General features: G+C 44.5%; 1 protein-coding gene across 1 annotated transcript; it reads right to left on the bottom strand.

Moving 5' to 3' along the window:
• Positions 1-12,738: 12,738 nt before the first annotated feature.
• Positions 12,739-20,789, bottom strand: LOC115091782 (gastrula zinc finger protein XlCGF26.1-like). The gene is made up of 3 exons (XM_029601991.1): positions 20,736-20,789; positions 15,152-15,265; positions 12,739-14,533 (listed from the first exon to the last, which is right to left on the bottom strand). Exons 1-3 carry the CDS (start codon positions 20,767-20,769, stop codon positions 12,999-13,001), a joined length of 1,683 nt encoding a protein of 560 aa, XP_029457851.1. The 5' UTR covers positions 20,770-20,789; the 3' UTR covers positions 12,739-12,998.
• Positions 20,790-21,015: the final 226 nt, after the last annotated feature.

The raw sequence follows: 21,015 nt of genomic DNA on the forward strand, positions 1-21,015 counted from the left end.
GAGTAACAATTTCTCTCCCAGGGAGCCCAAAGCCCAGCTCTGGTCTGGTGCTATTAAAGCCCGGTCTGCCTCTGCACTGCCTGCAATCTCAAGTGCTGGATCCTGAGTAACAATTTCTCTCACAGGGAGCCCAAAGCCCAGCTCTGGTCTGGTGCTATTAAAGCCCGGTCTGCCTCTGCACTGCCTGCAATCTCAAGTGCTGCATCCCTGAGTAACAATTTCTCTCCCAGGGAGCCCAAAGCCCAGCTCTGGTCTGGTGCTATTAAAGCCCGGGCTGCCTCTGCAGTGCCTGCAATCTCAAGTGCTGGATCCTGAGTAACAATTTCTCACCCAGGGAGCCCAAAGCCCAGCTCTGGTCTGGTGCTATTAAAGCCCGGTCTGCCTCTGCAGTGCCTGCAATCTCAAGTGCTGGATCCCTGAGTAACAATTTCTCTCACAGGGAGCCCAAAGCCCAGCTCTGGTCTGGTGCTATTAAAGCCTGGTCTGCCTCTGCAGTGCCTGCAATCTCAAGTGCTGGATCCCTGAGTAACAATTTCTCTCACAGGGAGCCCAAAGCCCCGCTCTGGTCTGGTGCTATTAAAGCCCGGTCTGCCTCTGCAGTGCCTGCAATCTGAAGTGCTGGATCCTGAGTAACAATTTCTCACCCAGGGAGCCCAAAGCCCAGCTCTGGTCTGGTGCTATTAAAGCCCGGTCTGCCTCTGCAGTGCCTGCAATCTCAAGTGCTGGATCCCTGAGTAACAATTTCTCTCACAGGGAGCCCAAAGCCCAGCTCTGGTCTGGTGCTATTAAAGCCTGGTCTGCCTCTGCAGTGCCTGCAATCTCAAGTGCTGGATCCCTGAGTAACAATTTCTCTCACAGGGAGCCCAAAGCCCAGCTCTGGTCTGGTGCTATTAAAGCACGGTCTGCCTCTGCACTGCCTGCAATCTCCTACCTGAGCAGCAGCTCCTGCAGGCATTCTCCTCTCTCTGGGGGTCCCTGAAGCAGATTAGAAACGCCTTGGGGGCTCCTCTCTTGCAGGAGAGAAAGTCTCTTTCCTCCCTTCCTTGCCGGGCTCTTTCCCTACAACCACAGCAGCTCCTCCCCCTCCTCCTCCTGCCGGCGCTCACTGATGACAGAGGGGGAGGAGAGTGGGGAGGGAGGCGCTCACTGATGACAGAGGGGGAGGAGAGTGGGGAGGGAGGTGCTCACTGATGACAGAGGGGGGAGGAGAGTGGGGAGGGAGGCGCTCACTGATGACAGAAAGGGAGGAGAGTGGGGAGGGAGGCGCTCACTGATGACAGAGGGGGAGGAGAGTGGGGAGGGAGGTGCTCACTGATGACAGAAGGGGGGGGGAGAGTGGGGAGGGAGGTGCTCACTGATGACAGAGGGGGAGGAGCGTGGGGAGGGAGGTGCTCACTGATGACAGAGGGGGAGGAGAGTGGGGAGGGAGGAGCAGACTGGGAAGCAGAACAAGCTGGGCTGCTACAGATCCTCCCACAGAAACTACAGGGAGCAGAGACCTCACCTCAGCCCCAAATGCAAGAAACAGGGAGACCCTCACCCAATACAGAATAAATGATCACAGACTGGAAACAGAAAGCTGCAGGCAAAACCGAAACTGCAAACCCCAAGGAGCCCGAATCTGCCTGCAGTGCAACCCTGGAGAAAGAGAAACAGAAATGCATTTCCTCCTGTGCTGTGCAGATACAAAGAGATCAGAGATGCACATTTCCCAGAGCTGGGAGAGGAAATCAGAGACTTCCCACAAAAGAAGGAGCAGGAAAACCTCTTTATAACTGTCAATGATTCCCACTCTGTGCCTGAAAGAATAGAGCTGTGGTGGCTGAGGTGAAGGTGAATACAGGGAAAAGGCTAAATAAAGCATTAAGCACCTTCAATTCACTTTCATTTTTAAACTGTTAGAAATTCCTATTAAATAATTTACTGTAACATCAGCCGAAAGCCTTACAGAATCTTTGCACTGTTCTGTATTTCTTTTCTATTTCCTTACACTGAGAACTTAGAAAGAATTCCCAAACTCTCAAATACTAAATATCAGAAAAGTACTAAAGAGTTCATAGTTTTAATTTTAAACGGTTTATTCTCACCCTGAGATCTTCTTGTTTCTATCATGTAAGAATAGGTAGCTTGTAGCTCATTTTAAAAAGGAACCTTTATTTATTTATTTAATAACTTTCATATACCGGCATTAGAAAGACACATCATGCCGGTTCACATAATAACAAAAGCGTGGAAAATACATAATAACAAGGGAATAGGGGAAGGGAAAACAGAAACTAAGGCAAGGCAAAGAAAATACAGAATTGCAAACTGATTAAATAATAATAAAATTAAACCAATTGATAATTGACAAGTTCCAACAGATAAAGGCAACATTTTAATAAGAACAACATTCAGGAGAGGAGGTCAGAATATAGGGGGATACCATAGACTGGAGGTATTTGATTCACATGCATGCGCCCATAAACGCGTGTATCGGCGCACGAGCGGAGATGCACTGCAGTTTTATATCCTCTGCGCAAGGACGCACATTAGCATTTAAAATGCCCTTCCAGTGCGGATGTGGGCCAGTGATCTTGGGAAGTGGCTTGAGTACATGCCCCGTTTGTAATTCTGCTAGGGCTCTAGCGGCTTTTACGCGCACGTACATACGGATATTAAAACACGCTCGCGCGAGGGAAAAAACCAGTTTGTCCAGTCGATTTTCAGATGTTCAACGTCCCTCTGGTTCTTCATCCTGCAAGCCCCTCAATTAACGTCAATGCCAAGAAGGGCAGAGTCCTGCATCTGGGGTGCGGTAATCCAAAAGAGCCATATGTGATGGGGGGTGAAGGGCTGATGTGCACGGAGCAGGAGAGAGATGTTGGGGTAATAGGATCTGGAGACCTGAAGACGGCGAAGCAATGTGACAAGGCGATAGCTAAAGCCAGAAGAATGCTGGGCTGCACTGAGACAGGAATAACCGGTAAGAAAAAAAAAGGTGATAATCCCCTTGTACAGGTCCCTGGTGAGGCCTCACCTGGTGTACTGTGTTCAGTTCTGGAACCTGTGTCTCAAAAAGGGAGAGAGAGACAGGATGGAGGAGGTACAGAGAAGGGCAACCAGAATGGTGAGGGGTCTCCATCAAATGACTTATGAGGAGAGGCTGAAGGATCTGAATAAGTACACGCTGGAAGAGAGGAGGTGCGGGGGAGATAGGATACAGACCTTCAGATACCTGAAAGGTTTAATGATGCACAATCATCAAATATTTTCCATTGGAAAAAAATCAATAGAACTAAGGGTCATGTCATGAAACTCCAGGGAGGACGACTCAGAACCAATGTTGCAGTCCCTCGGTATTGACCTGTACCCAGGCAAAAACCACCAACACTTTCAAAACTTCAAAACATTGCTCAACAATACTGTATTCAATGCTATCAAAATAGGCAAATCAATCTCAGATAGATGTGAGCTCAATACGGGAGTTCCGCAAGGCTCGGCGTTATCAGCTACTTTATTTAACATCTATCTTTTGCCAGTCTGCCACCTTCTAGCTGGGCTCAGTTTGAATTTCTACGTCTACGCCGACGATATACAGATTCTTATTCCCATTGTCGACACCCTTGAACAAACCTTTAAAGAAACAAATATTTACCTAACTGCAATTAAACAGTTATTAACACACATGAAACTTGCCATTAACATGGAAAAACCTGAAATTATCCTCCTTGAAAGAAAATCTAAGCCTGATATCAAAAAAGGTTTTTCCTTATCGCATAATGTCAGAATTGAACTAGCTGACTCAGTCAAAGACCTAGGGATAACGATAGACTGTGAACTGAGTTTTAAAAAGCATATCTCTATGAAACTAAGAGATGGATACTATAAACTTTAAGTCCTTAGACGTCTAAAACCACTATTAGACTTTAATGATCTTCGATCCGTATTACAGGCCTTCATATTATCATCACTAGATTATTGCAACTCTCTTTTATTAGGACTTCCACAGTCAACATTGCGACCATTACAGGTGCTGCAGAACGCGGCTGCACGGGTATTAACAAATTGTAACAGGCGAGAACACATCACCCCAATTCTGATTAGCCTGCACTGGCTTCCCATTTCTCAAAGGATTCTGTACAAAACCTGCTGTATCATTCATAAGGCTATTTACGCTCATAAGACAGACTAGTTAAATTTTTCCATACATATGCACACGCCACACCATTCCTTAAGATCCGTTAATAAAGGACTGCTTTCTGTTCCTTCAATAAATACTGCACACCTAGCGTTAGTACGGAAAAGAGTTATCTCCATAGCAGGCCCAAACACATGGAACACCCTACCAGCTGAGTTACGGCTTGAAACAGAGTTCAAGAAATTTGAGAAAGGATTGAAAACTTGGCTCTTTGAGCAAGCCTTTGCAGTCAGCCCTTAAGAGTAATGTTTTCAGTATAACTTAAAACTGTATACTAATTGACTTGTATTTTAGATGTTTTAATGTTGTATTTTTATGTGAATATCTTTGTTTTAGATGCAGACATATTGTACACCGTTGTGATGTAACCATGAATGACGGTATATAAAATCTTTTAAATATATAAATAAATAAAATATCAAAATAAAATGAGTGGACAAGTCTCCCCCTCAACCGAACGGGCGGGTTCTGGACTAATCTGTGGTACTACAGGAACGAAAATTAGCAGGTAAGAAACAATTTTCCTTTCCCTGTACGAACCCAGATCAGTCCAGGTTCCTGGGATGTACCAAAACTTCCTACTCAGGGTGGGACCTGGAGAGTCCTGCTCGCAGAACACTCGTGCCAAAAGATGGGGACCCCGCATCCTCCACATCCAGACAATAGTGCCTTGCAAAAATATGTAGTGACTTCCACGTCGCTGCTCTGCAATCTCCTGCAGAGAAATTAGCTGAGCCGCCGCCCACAAGGCCGCCTGAGAACGCATAGAATGAGCACGCAAACCCTCAGGTACCGGACGACTCTTCGTAATGTAAGTGGATCTAACAGCCTCCTTAAGCCATCTTGCAATAGTAATCTTAGATGCCTTCAAACCTCTATTTGGACTGCTCCACAGAACGAAGAGGTGATCCGACCTTCTGAAATCATTAGTTACCTTGAGATACCTCATCAAAGCTCTCCTCACATCCAACAATTTGAGCTCCCTCACATGGGGAGCAGATGCATCCACCTCAGAAAAGGCCGGAAGCTCCACTGACTGATTTACGTGAAATGCCGATACCATTTTTGGTAAAAAGGAAGGTACAGTCCTCAATGATATGCCCAAGTCTGAAATCTGAAGGAATGGATAACGGGAAGACAAAGCTCATAACTCAGATATTCTCCTACATGAACATATGGCGACCAGAAAAAAAACAATCATAAGAGTCAAGTCCTTAAGCGTCGCCCTTCTGAGCAGTTCAAAGGGAGCCACGCACAAACCTCTAAGGACAAGATTAAGATTCTAGGATGGACAAACTTTCAATACCGGCGGACGCAAATTTTTAGTCCCTCTGAGGAACAGAATCACATCCAGATGAGCAGAAATAGTAGAATCTTCTATTTTGCCACGAAGACAACCCAGAGCTCCAAAACAACCCTCTGGTCAGACCTTCTCGCAGAAAGGACAAAACATCAAGGACTGAAGACTTGAGAGGCTGAATGCCTTTAGCTGAACACCAGGACTCAAAAACCTTCCATACCCGCATGTAAGAAAGATTAGTAGATTTTCTCCTGGCCTGCAACAATGTTGCAATGACTGCCTCAGGATAACCCTTACGTCTCAATCACCGGCTCTCAAAAGCCATGGTGCTAGACAAAAGTGAGCAGCTTGGTTTGAAAATATGGGTCCTTGACGAAGGCCTGCTAGGTGATTGAAGTGAATCAGACAGTCCATGGTCAAGTTGATTAGATCTGCGAACCATGGAAAATGAGGCCATTCCGGGGCTACCAAGACCACTTCGCCCTGATGCTTTTCTATTCGGTGCAACACCTTGCCCACAAGAGGCCAGGGGGGAAAGACAAAGTAGAACCTCCCAAAGCCAAGGAAGTACCAGCGCATCGACGCCCTCAGCCCTGTGCTCTCTTCTCTGACTGAAAAACCGAAATGCCTTGGAATTCGGATGAGCCGCCATTAAATACACATGGGAGGAGCCCAACCTCTCGCAAATGAGCTGCATCACGGATTCCGACAACTCCCACTCGCCCGGATATAACACCATGTGACTCAAATAATCCACTTGAATGTACTTGACTCCGGTGATGTATGACGCCACTAGTTACTCCAGGCGTTGTTCGCCTAAAGGATCAACTCTTGAGCTTCCTGGGCCACTGCTAGACTCTTGGTTCCACCTTGCCAATTGATATAAGCCACTGTTGTCGCATTGTCCAATAGGACTTTCACCGATCGACCCCTTACCAACAGCTAAGTAGAAAGGCTCTGGTCTCCAAACAATTGATAGACCACGCAGATTCTGTCACGGACCAGCAACTCTGAGCTGACAGATGCTGACAAATTGCTCCCTGACAAGAGAGACTGGCATTGGTAGTAACCACCACCCAATCCAAAACCTCAAGGTCCACACCCCGAATCAGATTGGAACTTAGAAGCCACCAGGATAGACTCTCCTGTGCGACATTCTCAAGTGGCAAAAGGAAGCTAAAACTCCTCTGAGACTGGGTTCCACCGAGCCTAAAGACCCCTCTATAACAGTCTCATATGCATAAACGCCCACGGTACCAAATCCAGAGTTGAAGCCATAGAGCCCAGAACATGTAAATAATCCCGGAGCTTGGGCATCTGTAAACTCAATAAGCACTGAATCTGCCCTTTCAGTTTCAGAACATGCTCCTCTGTGAGATACACTTTGCCTGCTAGAGTGTCGAACCGAGCTCCCAGATACTCCAGGGACTGCGTCGGCAACAGGTGAACTCTTCACCAAATTCACAACCCAGCCGAGTGACTGGAGAATGGCGAGAACCTTCTGAATTACCCAGCAACAAAGAATCTCCGACTTCTCGCTGTCAGTTGTCCAGATAAGGATGCACCTGAACACCTTCCTGATGGAGAGCCGCTGCCACCACCATCACCTTGGTCAACCTGAAAGAAAAGGCCTGAAACTGAAAATGCTGTGAATCTGGATGAATGGGAATATGCAGATATGCTTCCGTTAGATCCAGAGATGCCAGAAACTCTCCCTTGTGAAGCACTACTATCACAGACCTATCACAGCACAGACTCCCGACTCCTGGTACAGCTGATGAGTTTTCTCCAGAGGCCCCAGTAACTGCAGCTGTACTAGAAGCAGTGGATGAATGAGTGTGTGTGTGATAAAAAAACCGATGCCTTTCTCAGGAGCCTGTGGCTGAAGACTTCAGAATGAGTCGTTAGCTTGCGAAGAGCCCTTTACCAAACTGAAAATCGTTCCAGGCAAAACTCTCCCCTGCTGCTTTGGGCTAAGGGACCTATAGAAAGGGGGAAAGAACACAGAGAGAGGACAGAACAGGAACAGGTCCAATTAGGAAGTTCAAAACAGCTAACAATAACCAGTCAGGGTAAAGGACTTACCCCCTTCAGTAAATCTAAGCTAAGCAATACTGCAAGATGACACAGGGGGGCAGTGTAATAAAGAAACATAAATACACACTGGAGACTTGTTCTTCTCCTATACCTAGATAGCTCTTTTGTAATACAAAATTTTATTGAAGAAACAATTCACGATATACATTTTTAATTCTGGCAACAGTTCTTCTTTCCATTTTTAATGGTCTCCAAAACCCAACCCATAAGAACATGCTGTACTGGGTCAGACCAAGGGTCCATCAAGCCCAGCATCCTGTTTCCAACAGTGGCCAATCCAGGCCATAAGAACCTGGCAAGCATCCAAACACTAAGTCCATCCCATGTTACTGTTGCTAGTAATAGCAGTGGCTATTTTCTAAGTCATCTTAATTAATAGCAGGTAATGGACTTCTCCTCCAAGAATTTATCCAATTCTTTTTTAAACACAGCTACACTAACTGCACTAACCACATCCTCTGGAAACAAATTCCAGAGTTTAATTGTATCCCTAATTCCTTTCATTCACCCACCCAACTTTTAGGAGAAAACCTATTATTGTAACATTGGTCAATAAACTGGGCCAATGCTTCCATTGGGCAAGCTAGGAGGTTGCACAGACTGCCAAACTTTTGGGAGCGTCAAACTTCCACCAGCATGAGGCCCAGAAGGGAAGCCACTACTTCCAAAGAAGAGAGCAGAGGGGGGTGCATGACCAAAGGTTCAGCTAGGGTGCCAACTACTCTTGCACCAACCCTGCCAATCAGCCTTCAGCTCCGTATCTTCATTCATGTCTCCATAACACCAAGGAAATAGTCATCTCTCTTAGGGGCTCATTTGCTAAAGGTTTTCTTCCGTTTTGCGTCTATGGGAAAAATGGTAAGTAAATCGGGCCCTTACATTTTAAAAATTTGCCCCCAAATTTTTGAAAACCTCAGGATTTCTCCTGAAATTTGGCAATCATCTCTTCATAAAATGCCATAAGACAAATCAGATCCATCCATTCCCTAAACAAATCATTGTGTCTCATCTTCCAATTTCTCAAGATGGCTCTTATGGCCAGACAACACACGATCTTGCTCCATTTTTAATTTCCAAACTGAAGGAAGTTTCCTGTAGTATCAAAACCCACCAAAACCCTTTGGTGTGCCCTTATTATAAACATGAAAAACTGGTGGCAGTTAAATATAGGGGACTGCATCAATGGTTATCAGATTGGACCTGGAGAGGGGCAAGATGGCCGCCGTTAGAGACGCAAGCTGAAGAGGCTCTCTCCGGATTGCGCTTTTCTTAACCTCTTTTTCCTGAAAGAAAAATGCCTCATACCAAGCGCAAAGCTAGATTAAGGGATATTTCCACCTCTCCTCCCTTATCGGAATGCCATCAGCCCTGGACGGAGTCATTCTTCGCGGCACCACCAGAATCTGCGCCAGTGGAGGGGGCCGCTGTGGTCGCAGAAACGAAGCGAGTGTCAGCGCTGCTGGCTGAAGGGATATCTTTAAGTCCCGGTGCCCCGAATACTCCCTTCTCTTCCTTGTGCTGCTTCACCGATCATCCAAGCAGCCTGCTCTGGAACGGCAGACTGAAAACGCCGGGGAGGGAAGCGGGGAAGGTGCCGTAGGGAGTGTTACACTCCCACTGCAGTTGAGGCCTACTTCTCCAATACAATCTTGGGACCCTTCTTCCTTAACCAGAGCCAATGGTCACGAGATGAGAGGTATGAGCCCAGGATAGGCCCCGGTTGTTTCCTCCCCCCTGCTGTGATAACTATGGACTCTTTATGGACTGCCTTGATAGCTCTGGAATCCGCAATATCTAACTTGACTACTTTGCACACAAACCACCGTGTCCTTACAACTGAAAGTACAATTATTTCTCATTCTACAAAGCTGGAACTTTTGGAATCTCGCCTTACAACTTTAAGAGTCTTTTCAATATAAATGTGTCCAATCGAAAACTGTACAAGCAAAAAAAATTGGAAAATATTGAGAACTCCCTGGAATCTTTAAATTTAAGGGTTTTTACCTTTCCTTATGTAAAGCTGATTTCACTTTATGAGATGTTTAAGCCAATCTTATACATAATTTGAAAATGTCACCAGTGATATTTAAGATCTACTATCTTCCTATTAAGGAGGATGTTGAACCTGGGAATCAACCCGTGGATGTTTCACTGAATTTGACGGAATTTTTGGAGTCGTCTATCGGAGACTACCATACTAAAAAGGGCAACTTTAGTTATTTATTTTATTTATTTATACCGACATTCTATATGGCATATCACATCGGTTTACATATTAACTCATGGAATAATATGACAACGGTGCCTGATTATTCTTACATAGTAACAAAGAACCTTAATTAACAGATTGGAACTTATGTTGGTATACGTTGAAACAGTTTAACTTAACTAACAGATTGGAATACTGTCTGAATTACCTGGGGTGATTGATAGGGGTGGGATGAGGAATATGAACAACCCGAATGAAGGGAATACTTTGTTCGTATCCTTTGCCTTTCCATCTGCTAGAAATTCAGGATTACGACTTTTTATGCGCAATCGCTTATTGTTACTTCATGGAGATAAAATATGGATGTATCCCTATATATGTAGAGTGTCTCAAGACCGAAGGAAGAAATTCCTTAATAGGCGTCCAGAGGTATTATCTAGAGGGGATACGTTTGTTTGGAAATATCCCTGTAAGTGCACAGTGAAACATTCCAATTCTATTTACATCTTTTTTGAGCCATCGCAACTACAAGCTTTTTTGGATTCTCACACCTAAGGATCTCCTATATTAGGTATGGGGGAGTGATTATGTTTTCTGGTGGTTCTCTAAGTTTCTTTAAGTGAATATGTTTCTTTTTCTATATAATCGCTCTGTATACACCTGGCCCCCCATATTACCTAATTATCAGATAAACAGTGTATTTGCTTATTGTCTAGACGATTGCAGCTTATCGTTTTTTCCACAACAAGTGGCTTCTTCTTGTTATATTTGAAAATGCTTAAAAATAAAAAATTGGTTATCAGGTTGAAGACAAGTTGATTGCACTTTTCAACTTTCATCTTTCTGGTCAAACCTCTTCCCATTTGCTGTTAATATACAGGTCTGTTATGTAACACTTTATATATTATGGTGATTTTTCAGTGCATTTTTTTTTACTGTTTGCTTTTGAATTTTACATCTTTGGCAATATTTTTGTATGTTTCATGTGCTATAGATGCTGTTTTTATCTTGTTCTCTGTGAAACTGAATTAATACACATTTGAAAAAAAACTTAATCAGTAAAACCCAAACAGGGATCTCTCAGACACTGAAATTCCACCACCCAATCCACAAAATCCAAATTCCTTTGCCAAAATTTTTGAGTGAGATTGAAATGGAAAAATGGGTTGAAACCTATAGGAGGGGATGAGCAGAAGGCCAAACACCACTACCACAGCTACTGTGCCAGGCATATGGGAGAAAAGATAATCTCCAAGACCGAGAGCAGAAACTGAAGCAGATTCCTCAGAGGAATCAGTCAAGGAGAGAAGTTAAAGAGATTAGGAATGTAGGCAAACTCCATGGTCCAAAGAGTTTCCATGCTGAGCTGCTGTCAGATAGACCTGCTGATATCCTTGGGGATTTCGCCAGGCAGATCCGCTCCAAAATCAGTCTTATGTCTAGCACTGGAAGCCTAATCTGTGTGACAGAAGCTATGCTGGACCATAACCAGGAGCGGGTAAGGGCAGATCCCAGTCCCAGCAGTGATTTCTTTGGAAAGAGGGTCCGGGCGGGTTAGAGAGGCAATGGAACACATATTTAGACTGTGAGGGGAGAGGGGTACCATCTGAGGACTACACACTTTTCTAAATTCAATCTGAAAGGGGATTGGGGGTGCATGGTCCAACAGGGCATTCTACAAAGTTTGTGCAGAAGGCTCAAAATTGGGCCATAGGCCCCTTTACTATTTTTTATTTTGTCTTAAATTCCCAGTGCTTCTTACCTGGATATCTTTTCAAGTTAAAATCACCTAGGACAACCTGAGGCTAGACGACAATGTAGTGAAGGAGAAAAACACAATGGTTTAAATCCTGATTAAAAACTCACCTTTTCTAAACTGCTTTTAAAACCTAACTACTTCCCAAAAATAAATTTGCTTCTCACATATTCTTGATAGTCATGTAACTTTATCTTAACGCAATTGTAAGCAGTAAAGAGAAGGGACTGTCTCTTATATGTATCCATACAAAGCTGTGCATATCCAGTAATGCTTTCCAAATGAGAATTAGCAGCAGTAAGGTATGCAGCAAGACTATTATTCTCTGCTCTCACCACACCACCCACATCAGTATTTGCTTTCTGGTGCCTTGTGAGGAGTTTTCTCACATTTGAATATTTAACCACACTCAGTACATAAAAATGGTTTCTCACCACTGTGCCTTGTCTGGTATAATTTCAGCTATGTCATCCAATAGAACCTTTTACTACACTCAGTACAAGAAAATGGCCTCTCACTAGTGTGGATTTTCTGGTTCTCTACGGAAATTCTTTTCAGTAAGTCTTTTAATACATTCAGCAGATGAAACATATCTCTTTACAGGGTTTCTCTCGGGTGCATACCTTTACAGGAATAAACCTCATTAGTAAGCCATGGCATGCTGGGGATTATCTGTCTTTCAAATTTACTGCTAATGTCCTTCTTAGTACTTGCGTTGTAACAAAGAGAGCCTCCTTCTGGAGTTCATAGGGTGTAATCTTAACAAGCAACATATCAAAATGCATCCAAACATAGAAATGACGGCAGAAGAAGACCAAATGGTCCATCCAGTCTGCCCAGCAAGCTTTCACACTTTTTTTTTTTCATACTTTTCTGTTACTCTTGTCCCTTTAAATATCTTTTTTGGTTCTATTTCCCTTCCACCCCCACCATCGATGTAGATAGCAGTGCTGGAGCTGCATCTGAGTGAAGTATCCAGCTAATTGGTTTGGGGTAGTAACCGCTGTAATAAGCAAGCTACTCCCACGCTTGTTTATCCAGCCTGTGAATTCAGTCTTTGTTGATTGTTTGAATATACATCCTCCTTTCATTCCCCCTGCTGTTGAAGCAGTGAGCTGCGCTGGATATGTATTCTAAGTGAAGTATCAAGCTTGATTTGGGGTAGTAACCGCCGTAACAAGCAAGCTATACCCATGCTTATTTGTTTTATCCAGACTATGTAATTCAGTCCTTGTTGGTATATGTCTGAATATAAAACATCTTTTCTTCATGCCCCCTGCTGTTGAAGCAGAGAGCTATGCTGGATAAGATCAGTGGCATCCAACATGCTTGGGACTATTTCTGTATCAATCTGCCATATTTTCTTGGTTTCTGATTACATCTCTTGATACTGAAGGATATTTCCATTGCAAAGTTTATGTGGTATTTTGTAAGATTGTCTTGACGGAACCTTTTTCTACACAATATATGAAAACGAGCTCTCCCCTTTGTGGATTTTCTGGTGGTTTATGAGGGTTGTCTTCAGTATGAACCTTTTATTACACTGAGTGCATGAAAATGGTCGCTCCCCAGTGTGGATTTTCTGGTGGTTTATGAAAGTTGTCTTCCAATTGAAGCTTTTAGTACACTCAGTACATGAAAATGGTCTCTTTTCAGTGTGAATTTTCTCATGGTTTATGAGGGTTGTCTTCAGAATGAATGATTTACTACACTCGTTGCATGAAAATGGTCTCTCCCCAGTGTGGATTTTCTGGTGGTTTATAAGGGTTGTCTTCCAATTGAAGCGTTTAGTACACTCAGTACATGAAAATAGTCTCTCCTCTGTGTGTATTTTCTTGTGATTTCTAAGACTTGTCTTCTGATTGAAGCATTTTCCACATTCCATACATGAAAACGGTCTTTCTCCAGTGTGGATTATCTGGTGATGGGTGAGATGTGCCTTCCGATTGAAACTTTTACCACACTCAATACATAAAAATGGTCTCTCCCCTGTATGGATTTTCTGATGGTTTGTGAGATGTGCCTTCTGATTGAAACTTTTGCTACACTCAGTACATGAAAAGGGTTTCTCCCCTGTGTGGATTTTCTGGTGTTGTGTGAGGTTTTTCTTCTGTTTGAAGGTTTTACTACACTCAGTGCATTCAAAAGGTCTCTCTTTAGTGTGAATTTTCTGGTGATGTTTTAAGTCTCTCTTCCATGTGAAGGTTTTACCACATTCAATGCATTTAAAAGGTCTCTCTCCAGTGTTGATTTTCTGGTGGTAAGAGTGGTATGAGTCATGTGTCTTCTGATTTAAGATTTTACTACATTCAGTACATGAAAATAGTCTCTCTCCAGTGTGGATTTTCTGGTAGTCTATGAGGGTTACCTTCTGCTTAAAGCTTTTACTACACATCATACATGAAAATGGTCTCTCCCCTGTGTGGATTTTCTTGTGAGATGTTAGGCTTGATTTTGTAATGAAACATTTATCACACTCACTGCATGGAAATGTTCTGTTTCCTGTAGGGGTTTTATAATGTACAAGATCTTGTTTCTTACTGAAACCATTCCTGCATTCAGCAAATGAAAAATGTCCCTTTCCGGTGTGTGTTCTCTCTTCTTCCTGTAGCTCTCCCTTCAGACTGAAGGTCTTCCCATAGTCTGTAGATGTAGACGGTCTCTCCTCAGTGCGTGGCCTCTGTTGTGATTCCAGAGTTACAGGATCCCTGAGGTGAATCTCACATGCATCACAGGCACATCTTTGTTCTGTTCTCTGGTTTTTCTGCTCTTCCCTTGTACCTGTGATATTACAGGCACTTTCCTCACACACATTACAATTGGTGGCCGAGATTCCTGTTGAATTCTTTTGCTTCTTTTCCGAGTATTTCCCACAGTCAGCACATGGAGAAGTCTCCTCGCTCTCTCTATCTGATAAAATCTTCTTTACTTCCCCGTTATCAGTGAGCTCCCGGTGATGTCTCCCTGGATTAGTGTTTCTGGGATCATTTCCTACATAAGAAAAAAAGCACAAAGTCATTATTCTGTTTGCTGGAGACATCCCAGAGACGTGAAGGGCTCTGATGTAAGGGGAGGTCAGGGTGAGCAGGGAAGAAAGGATTTTCAATTAATGATGGAGAGAATTCCCCACTGGGAGATTCCTGACTCCAGCACAGAACCTCTGATCCTGGGACACGACCTAAAACAGTGACCAGGAGAGGCAGCTAAAGCACTTCCTGTTCCTGTACAGAGTAAAACAGTAACACAGGGAGCTTTATACTGAGCAGGCATGCAATGGGATAAAACCAGGACTGGATCAAGCTGACTCCAAAGAGAGGGCACAGGATGGTTCTTTAGGTAAAATAATAGGAAGAGAAGGTTGTGATATAGCTATGAGGTGGTGACTAAAAGAGAAGTAATAGCTCACAGGGGGGTCACATCTTGTAAGGCTGACAGCTGGGAGTGAGGGGAGTGTAAAGAAGGGTGAAGGCCACAGCGAGAGCAGTGTAAGCAGTGAGGCTTGTACAAGATACGCAGGGAGATCAGAACCAGCTCAGTGATTAAAGAGATCCCCAGAGGGGCTTGTGAAGGGGTCTCTGCAGCTCCCGTCCCTCTTATTCCTGGACTCACCGGAGCAGCTGCTTTCTCCTCTTTCTCCTTCCTCTGATCCCGGCTCCTCCCTGATGTACGGCTCTTCCCCTCGCTCAATGTGGGATATAATATCCAGGGTGACAGTCAGAGAGCCTGTTCCAGGGATGAGATAAGTGCATTATTACCCTGGCTGTGATTAGCACAGATTCAGACTTAGAAATATGTGCAGTACAGAAATATTCACCAATCTCAATGACAATATTATTCCAACCCTCGGTTAATGAGGCACAGTTCAAAAACCCTGTGTGTCTTGCATAAGTCGTGCAAACCCTTTTAATACATCTTTATAATCTGGCTCCCTCTGTGAATCATTACCTCCATCTCAATACACACAATCCTCATTATCTCAAGGAAGCTATGCTGCACCTCTTGCCTCTCCTGCTGACTGTGTAAGGTGAGTGATGTATTGTGCTGAATTATGAAGCAGACCTGAGACATCTGACTGCATATTTGGAGATGCAGAGATGGCTGAAGAAACTTGTCATAGTGAGAATGGGGAACACTGAAAACCTGTGATACTGTGACCCCTCCCACCCAAAGAACCTTGTCAGGTGGAGAACTGAATATTGAGAAATAGTCTAGGGAAGGGCAGTTCACTGAGAAACTGTGATTCTCCTCCACCTGAGAGATGAGGCCAGCTTTTGCCTATTCTCATCATTTGTGTCTATTTTTCATTATTTGAACAATGACCCTTAGCTTTAACTGCCTCCTTTACCTTACCATGAAACCATTCCGACAGTCATTTGGTCTTCCTTCAATCTTTTTTAATGCATGGAATACATTTTATCTGGGCTTCCAAAATGTATTTTTAAACAATAGTCCTACCTTTTTACCCTTGCAACTGCTCCTTTTTAATTTTTCTCTTCCTAATTTCCACATTCTATCATGCTATAAATAGATGATGATGATAGTCTCTTTTAAATTATATGCTACTGTAAAAGTTTTACTTAATGTCCTCCCCTCCAGTGATTAGCAGTCCCACCTAGAGATGGATTTAGGTTTTTGCCTCCCCCTGGGTACTGCTTATACTGTTGCCCCCTCCCTCTGATAAAGTCAGACAATACAGAGCAGGAGATGTAAGGCAGGGTCCCACAGTTTGCTGCTGCAGACCAGGGGTAGATTCTGTGCAGTAATTAGAAAATTCTGAAGCTCACTGGTAAACGTTGCCATCCTTTATATTATGTATTAAGTACTTTTTCAACCTTGCTTGTGTCTATGTAAATTTATTTTTTTTAATTGGGTGAGGAAAAATATCTTAAGTATCAATACAGTGAGAAGATCTCAGGAATAGGGAGAAGAGGGGGGAAGGAAGGAAGACTAGAAATGGGGTGAGGTAAAGTGAAAAGACTGGGGATAGGAGAGAGGAGTTTGAGGAGACAGAGCAATGGGGATGGAGAGGATAGGAGATGAGAAGATAAGAGGAAGGGGACAAGATCAGGAATCTGTGATGGGAGGAGAGTACGGAGAGGGAAGGAGGTTCTGGGATTGAGGAAAGGGAGAAGGGCAGAGCCGTTGCTCTAATAGGCAAACTAAGCAGTCTCCTGTATCACCAAACTATTGGGATGGCAAAATCCTACCAGTGTGAAGCCCAGCAGGGTGCTATGTCTTAGCCAAAGAGGGAGCCAATGCTGCTGGTAAGAGGAAGCACTGTGCGGGCGCTGCCACCCATAGGTAAATTCAGGGATGGGGGTGCATGACCGAAGGTTCGCCAAGGACATCAAATACTCCTGCACCAGCCCTGAATGAGGCAGTAGGATACATTGGGGAGTTAATCCCAAGATCTGGGGAGAAGGCCAAGGAAGGGAGAATCCAGGATCAAGGGACAGAATCTGTTAGAATGTGCTTCCATCGTGACTCACCAGGCCCCCACCACTCCCTTGCCACTGATAGCGGCAGCGGCTTCTCGCCAACCCACATGTTGGCATGGGCACGCTGCCGACTCGTGCATTACGCGCAGCCCTTGGAAGTCGCATGAGGCCAACAGCAGCAGCAATGGTCTTTAAATAATCGCTTCTCTTACTGCTCCTTGCCTTGGCAACAGGCTTCTTGAGTTCCTGCTCTGTCTTAGCTGCGTCAGTGTTTGCTGTTTTGCTTCAAACCTGCCTTGACCCTTCTGCCCTGCCTATGCCTTGTGGTTCTACCTTGTCTGTGTGCCCCTGATGTACCCGTTCTTGCTTCTGCCATCAGTTCAGGTTCTGACCCTAACTGGCCCCCCTCTGGATCTGCTGCCTGCTGCCTGCCCTGACCATTCATCCGCTTACTGGATCTGCCGCCTGCCCACCAGACCTGCTGTCTGCTGACTGTCTCTACCCCAGAGACCTGCCTAAATCCTGCCAGTTGTCAGCATCCAAAGGCCCAACACGTGGGGAAGACAGTTGGTACAGGTGAAGTTCCTGACTGGCCCTCAGCGGTGTTCATCCACCTGTGGTAGTGGGTCACTACCACCCAAGGGTCCATAAAATCTAACAGTTTGCCAAGGCCATAGACTGGTGGAACTGTCGGCTTTACAAACCTTTTCTGTGTTGGCAATTCGGGTTTAGCAACAAGGCATTTTGGACCAAGTACCGGGTTCTCGAGAGACTTGCGGCATGTATGGATGGTCTCGCCTGCACCAGGACCTCTTGCACTACCGGTGAACCCTGTTCTTTGATTACTCCCTCTTCCACACTTCAATGGAGATCCTCTAGAGTGCAGGGGCTTTATTAACCAGTGTTGTATGCACTTTACACTTCAGGCACCCCTGTTCCCTACTAATAAGATGAAGGTTACCTTCCTCCTGTCCCTACTGGAAGGTTCTGCCTTGGACAGGGCTTCTCCTCTCTGGGAGTGAGATGACCCTCTATTGGATTTGGATTGCTTCCTTCAGGACGTTCGTCTGGTGTTTGATGAACTGGGACGTTACGCCTCTGCAGCTTCTGACCTATTGCAGATTCATCAAGGATCTTGCTCTGTCGGGGAGTATGCTATATAGTTTAGTTTGTATTTAAGTAACCGTGCCTGGTAATTTAAAGAATAAAGGGCTAGTATCTACAAGAGATGTTTGTTCTCTCCAACTATACCCCACCTCCCACCCCTAGGCTGTGTTCTTCTTAAATAGTTCTTCCTTGGACAACAAATCTCACAATTTGCAAGTTAGTCACTATTGGCAGAATGGCTTTTTTCCAGTGTAACATTTGTGGTGTTTATGTCTCAAAGCCTACCATTTGGAAACTAAAGGGTTGTCCAATTTGCTTTCAGCTGTCTGCAATGAAAAAGCAGGTGATTCATTTGAAAGAGGAATTGTTCAGGTTTCTAAAAACCTCCCCTTTCTTTAAGCATGCAGAATATATCCCCTAGCTTCCACAGAGGATTCAGAAACCCAAGAATAAATGGTATACAGTGAGTTCTGGTAGAACAAGACACCCAGTTTCCCCAACTGTGCAGCATCCTGAATACCCACCGCCAATCTCACAAAGAAGTCAGACTGTTTAATTTTTTAATTTTATTTATATTCTGCCTTTTTACATTTCAAAGCAGATTAAATTCAGATACTGCATGTGTCTAATCTTCCATAGATTTTGGAAATATTTCTGAACTTCAAGGATGCCATTACATCCAGAATTCAGAAACCCAGCACTCAAAGGATTACAGTGGGTTCTGGCAGAATAAGACTTGTGATGAAATTACCCTTACATAGTACCTTTTTGCACTGGATAACAAAAAAGCTCCAGCAATTGAATATGAAGTGGTGGCCGACAGGGATAGAGTCACACAGTGCATCCAGAAACCCTTAAACGTTATTAAATGTCATAAAGGGAAGCTTCTTCTCCTGGGAGACTGTCATCAGAGGAACCAAACTGGGAATTCACTTTGATGGGGACACAACAGTCAAATGCCTTCCTGGCTCCTCAGCCAGTAGAAATGCCAACAGATAATCAATGCAATTATAGAAGAAAGTAGAGACTCGGATATCACTTGTATCATCCATCTAGGGAACAATGCCCTTGCTAGAAATGGTATCCTTGAAGTACAGAAAGATTTCCAAAATCGAGGAAAGAAGATTAGAGTCATAGGAAAGACTATTGCCTTTTTGGAATATTACCTGGTCATGGAACGGGGAAGGAAAGGCTCGGCCATAGAGATTACTCCTTTTTTTGAACCAGAAATTGAAGAAAGTGGTTTTCATTACATTGGAGGCATGGAGTAGTAAAATGTTATACAGTAAGGAATGATCTACTTTTGTCCTTGGCAGGAAAGAGGCTGATAAGTGAGAAATGCAGAGCACGCATTTAAACTAGAGGGTGGCCAATGGACTGTCATAACCACTAGCGATACAGGAAGTTGGAGGAGAAAATAACAAAATCCAATCAGATCAAGAAAGCCAAAAAGGTGAGTAGGAAAGCAGCAAACCAAGGCTAAAAGTTGGAAATCTATGACCACACGTCTGGGCAATACAATTCCAGACCTGTAGGCCCTCATGGTGGAGGCGGACTTGGACATTGTTGCCGTTACAGAGACCTGGTTCACTGAGTCTCATGATTGGGATACGGCCATCCTAGGCTACAGCTTATTAAGGAAGGACAGAAGACAGAAAAGGAGGAGGAGGAGTATTTCTTTATGTCAAAAACAATATCCCAGCAACTGAAATGCAAGGGACTTGGGGTAGAGAAGCAGCATTATGGGCCATCCGAAAAAAAAAGGAAGATGGTGCTTCCATTTACATTGGTGTGGTCTACAGGTCTCCAACTCAGACAGAAGAGATGGACAGAGATCTGGTCAAAGACATCCAAAAGACAGGAAAGAAGGGAGAAGTGTTGCTCATCAGAGATTTTAATCTGCTGGATGTGGCTCAGAGTATCTCCTCTGCAGAATCTCCGAGAAGTAGAGAGATAGTGGATGCCCTTCAAGGGTCTCTGCTCAAACAAATGATAATGGAACCCACGAGGGAGGGTGTGATCCTCGATCTAGTGCTCACTAATGGGGATAATGCCTCTGATATTCGGGTAGGAGCTCACCTGAGCGCTAGTGATCAGACTGTATGGTTCGATATCGCAAGTAGGATACAGAGAAGTCGCACAAACACCCGAATTTTGAATTTCACAAATACAGACGAACCTGGAGGAAGAACTGGAAGACTGGGAGAAAATAGGTGGCTTGTATAATGTGAACAAGGGTGGCTTTTTAAATTGGACAATCCTGACCCTCACCATTTTGGTCACCCTTCTCTGGACCGCCTCCATCCTGTCTCTATTATTTTTTAGATTCGGGCTCCAGAACTGAACACCGTACTCTAGGTGAGATCGTAAAATTCATGTCCTAGTTGGCTGCTGTCCAAAACTAATTCCCCTTTCCCTGTACGCACCCAGATCAGTCCAGACTCCTGGGCTTTCCCTCCCTGCCAGCAGATGGAGACAGAGAGAGTCTCACTGACACTGTACATCACCCAGTGTGCCAATGCTCCAAAGGACAGGAAGCAAAGTGATCCCTGCAGCCCTCGCTCACTTTCTCACGTTTTCACCAGGTGACACCAGGAGCCCTCACACTCAGAATTCACTGCTAATAAACCTGTAAAATGATCCCTTACCCAGCGAGCTCAGGGTCTCATAATTCTCCTTCATCACCTCCTTGTACAGCTCCTTCTGCCCTTCTTCTAAACGCTGCCACTCCTCCTGGGAGAAATAGACGGCGATGTCCTCAAAGGTCACTGGCACCTGAAACACAAACCCTTCTGCATGAGGTCCATCAGGAGAGCTCCCAGCGCTGGGGCTCAGCAGAGCAGGAGCAGAGGTTTCCCTGTGTGTGGAAGTCCCGGGCAGAGAACAGAGTTACTCTTCTGCTTTCTCACCCCCCAGACCCGGAGCAGG

This window comes from Rhinatrema bivittatum, chromosome 5 (genome assembly GCF_901001135.1).
Source record: "Rhinatrema bivittatum chromosome 5, aRhiBiv1.1, whole genome shotgun sequence".
NCBI lineage: Eukaryota > Metazoa > Chordata > Amphibia > Gymnophiona > Rhinatrematidae > Rhinatrema > Rhinatrema bivittatum.

Bases quoted from the DNA above. Each gene is read 5' to 3' on its own strand.
- LOC115091782 (XM_029601991.1), bottom strand. From the start codon at position 20,769: ATGAAGGAGAATTATGAGACCCTGAGCTCGCTGG. The intron at 15,266-20,735 runs GTAAGGGATCAT...TCCCTGGAACAG, and splicing joins TGAGACCCTGAGCTCGCTGG to GCTCTCTGACTGTCACCCTG. The intron at 14,534-15,151 runs GTGAGTCCAGGA...TTTCTTATGTAG, and splicing joins AGGAGAAAGCAGCTGCTCCG to GAAATGATCCCAGAAACACT.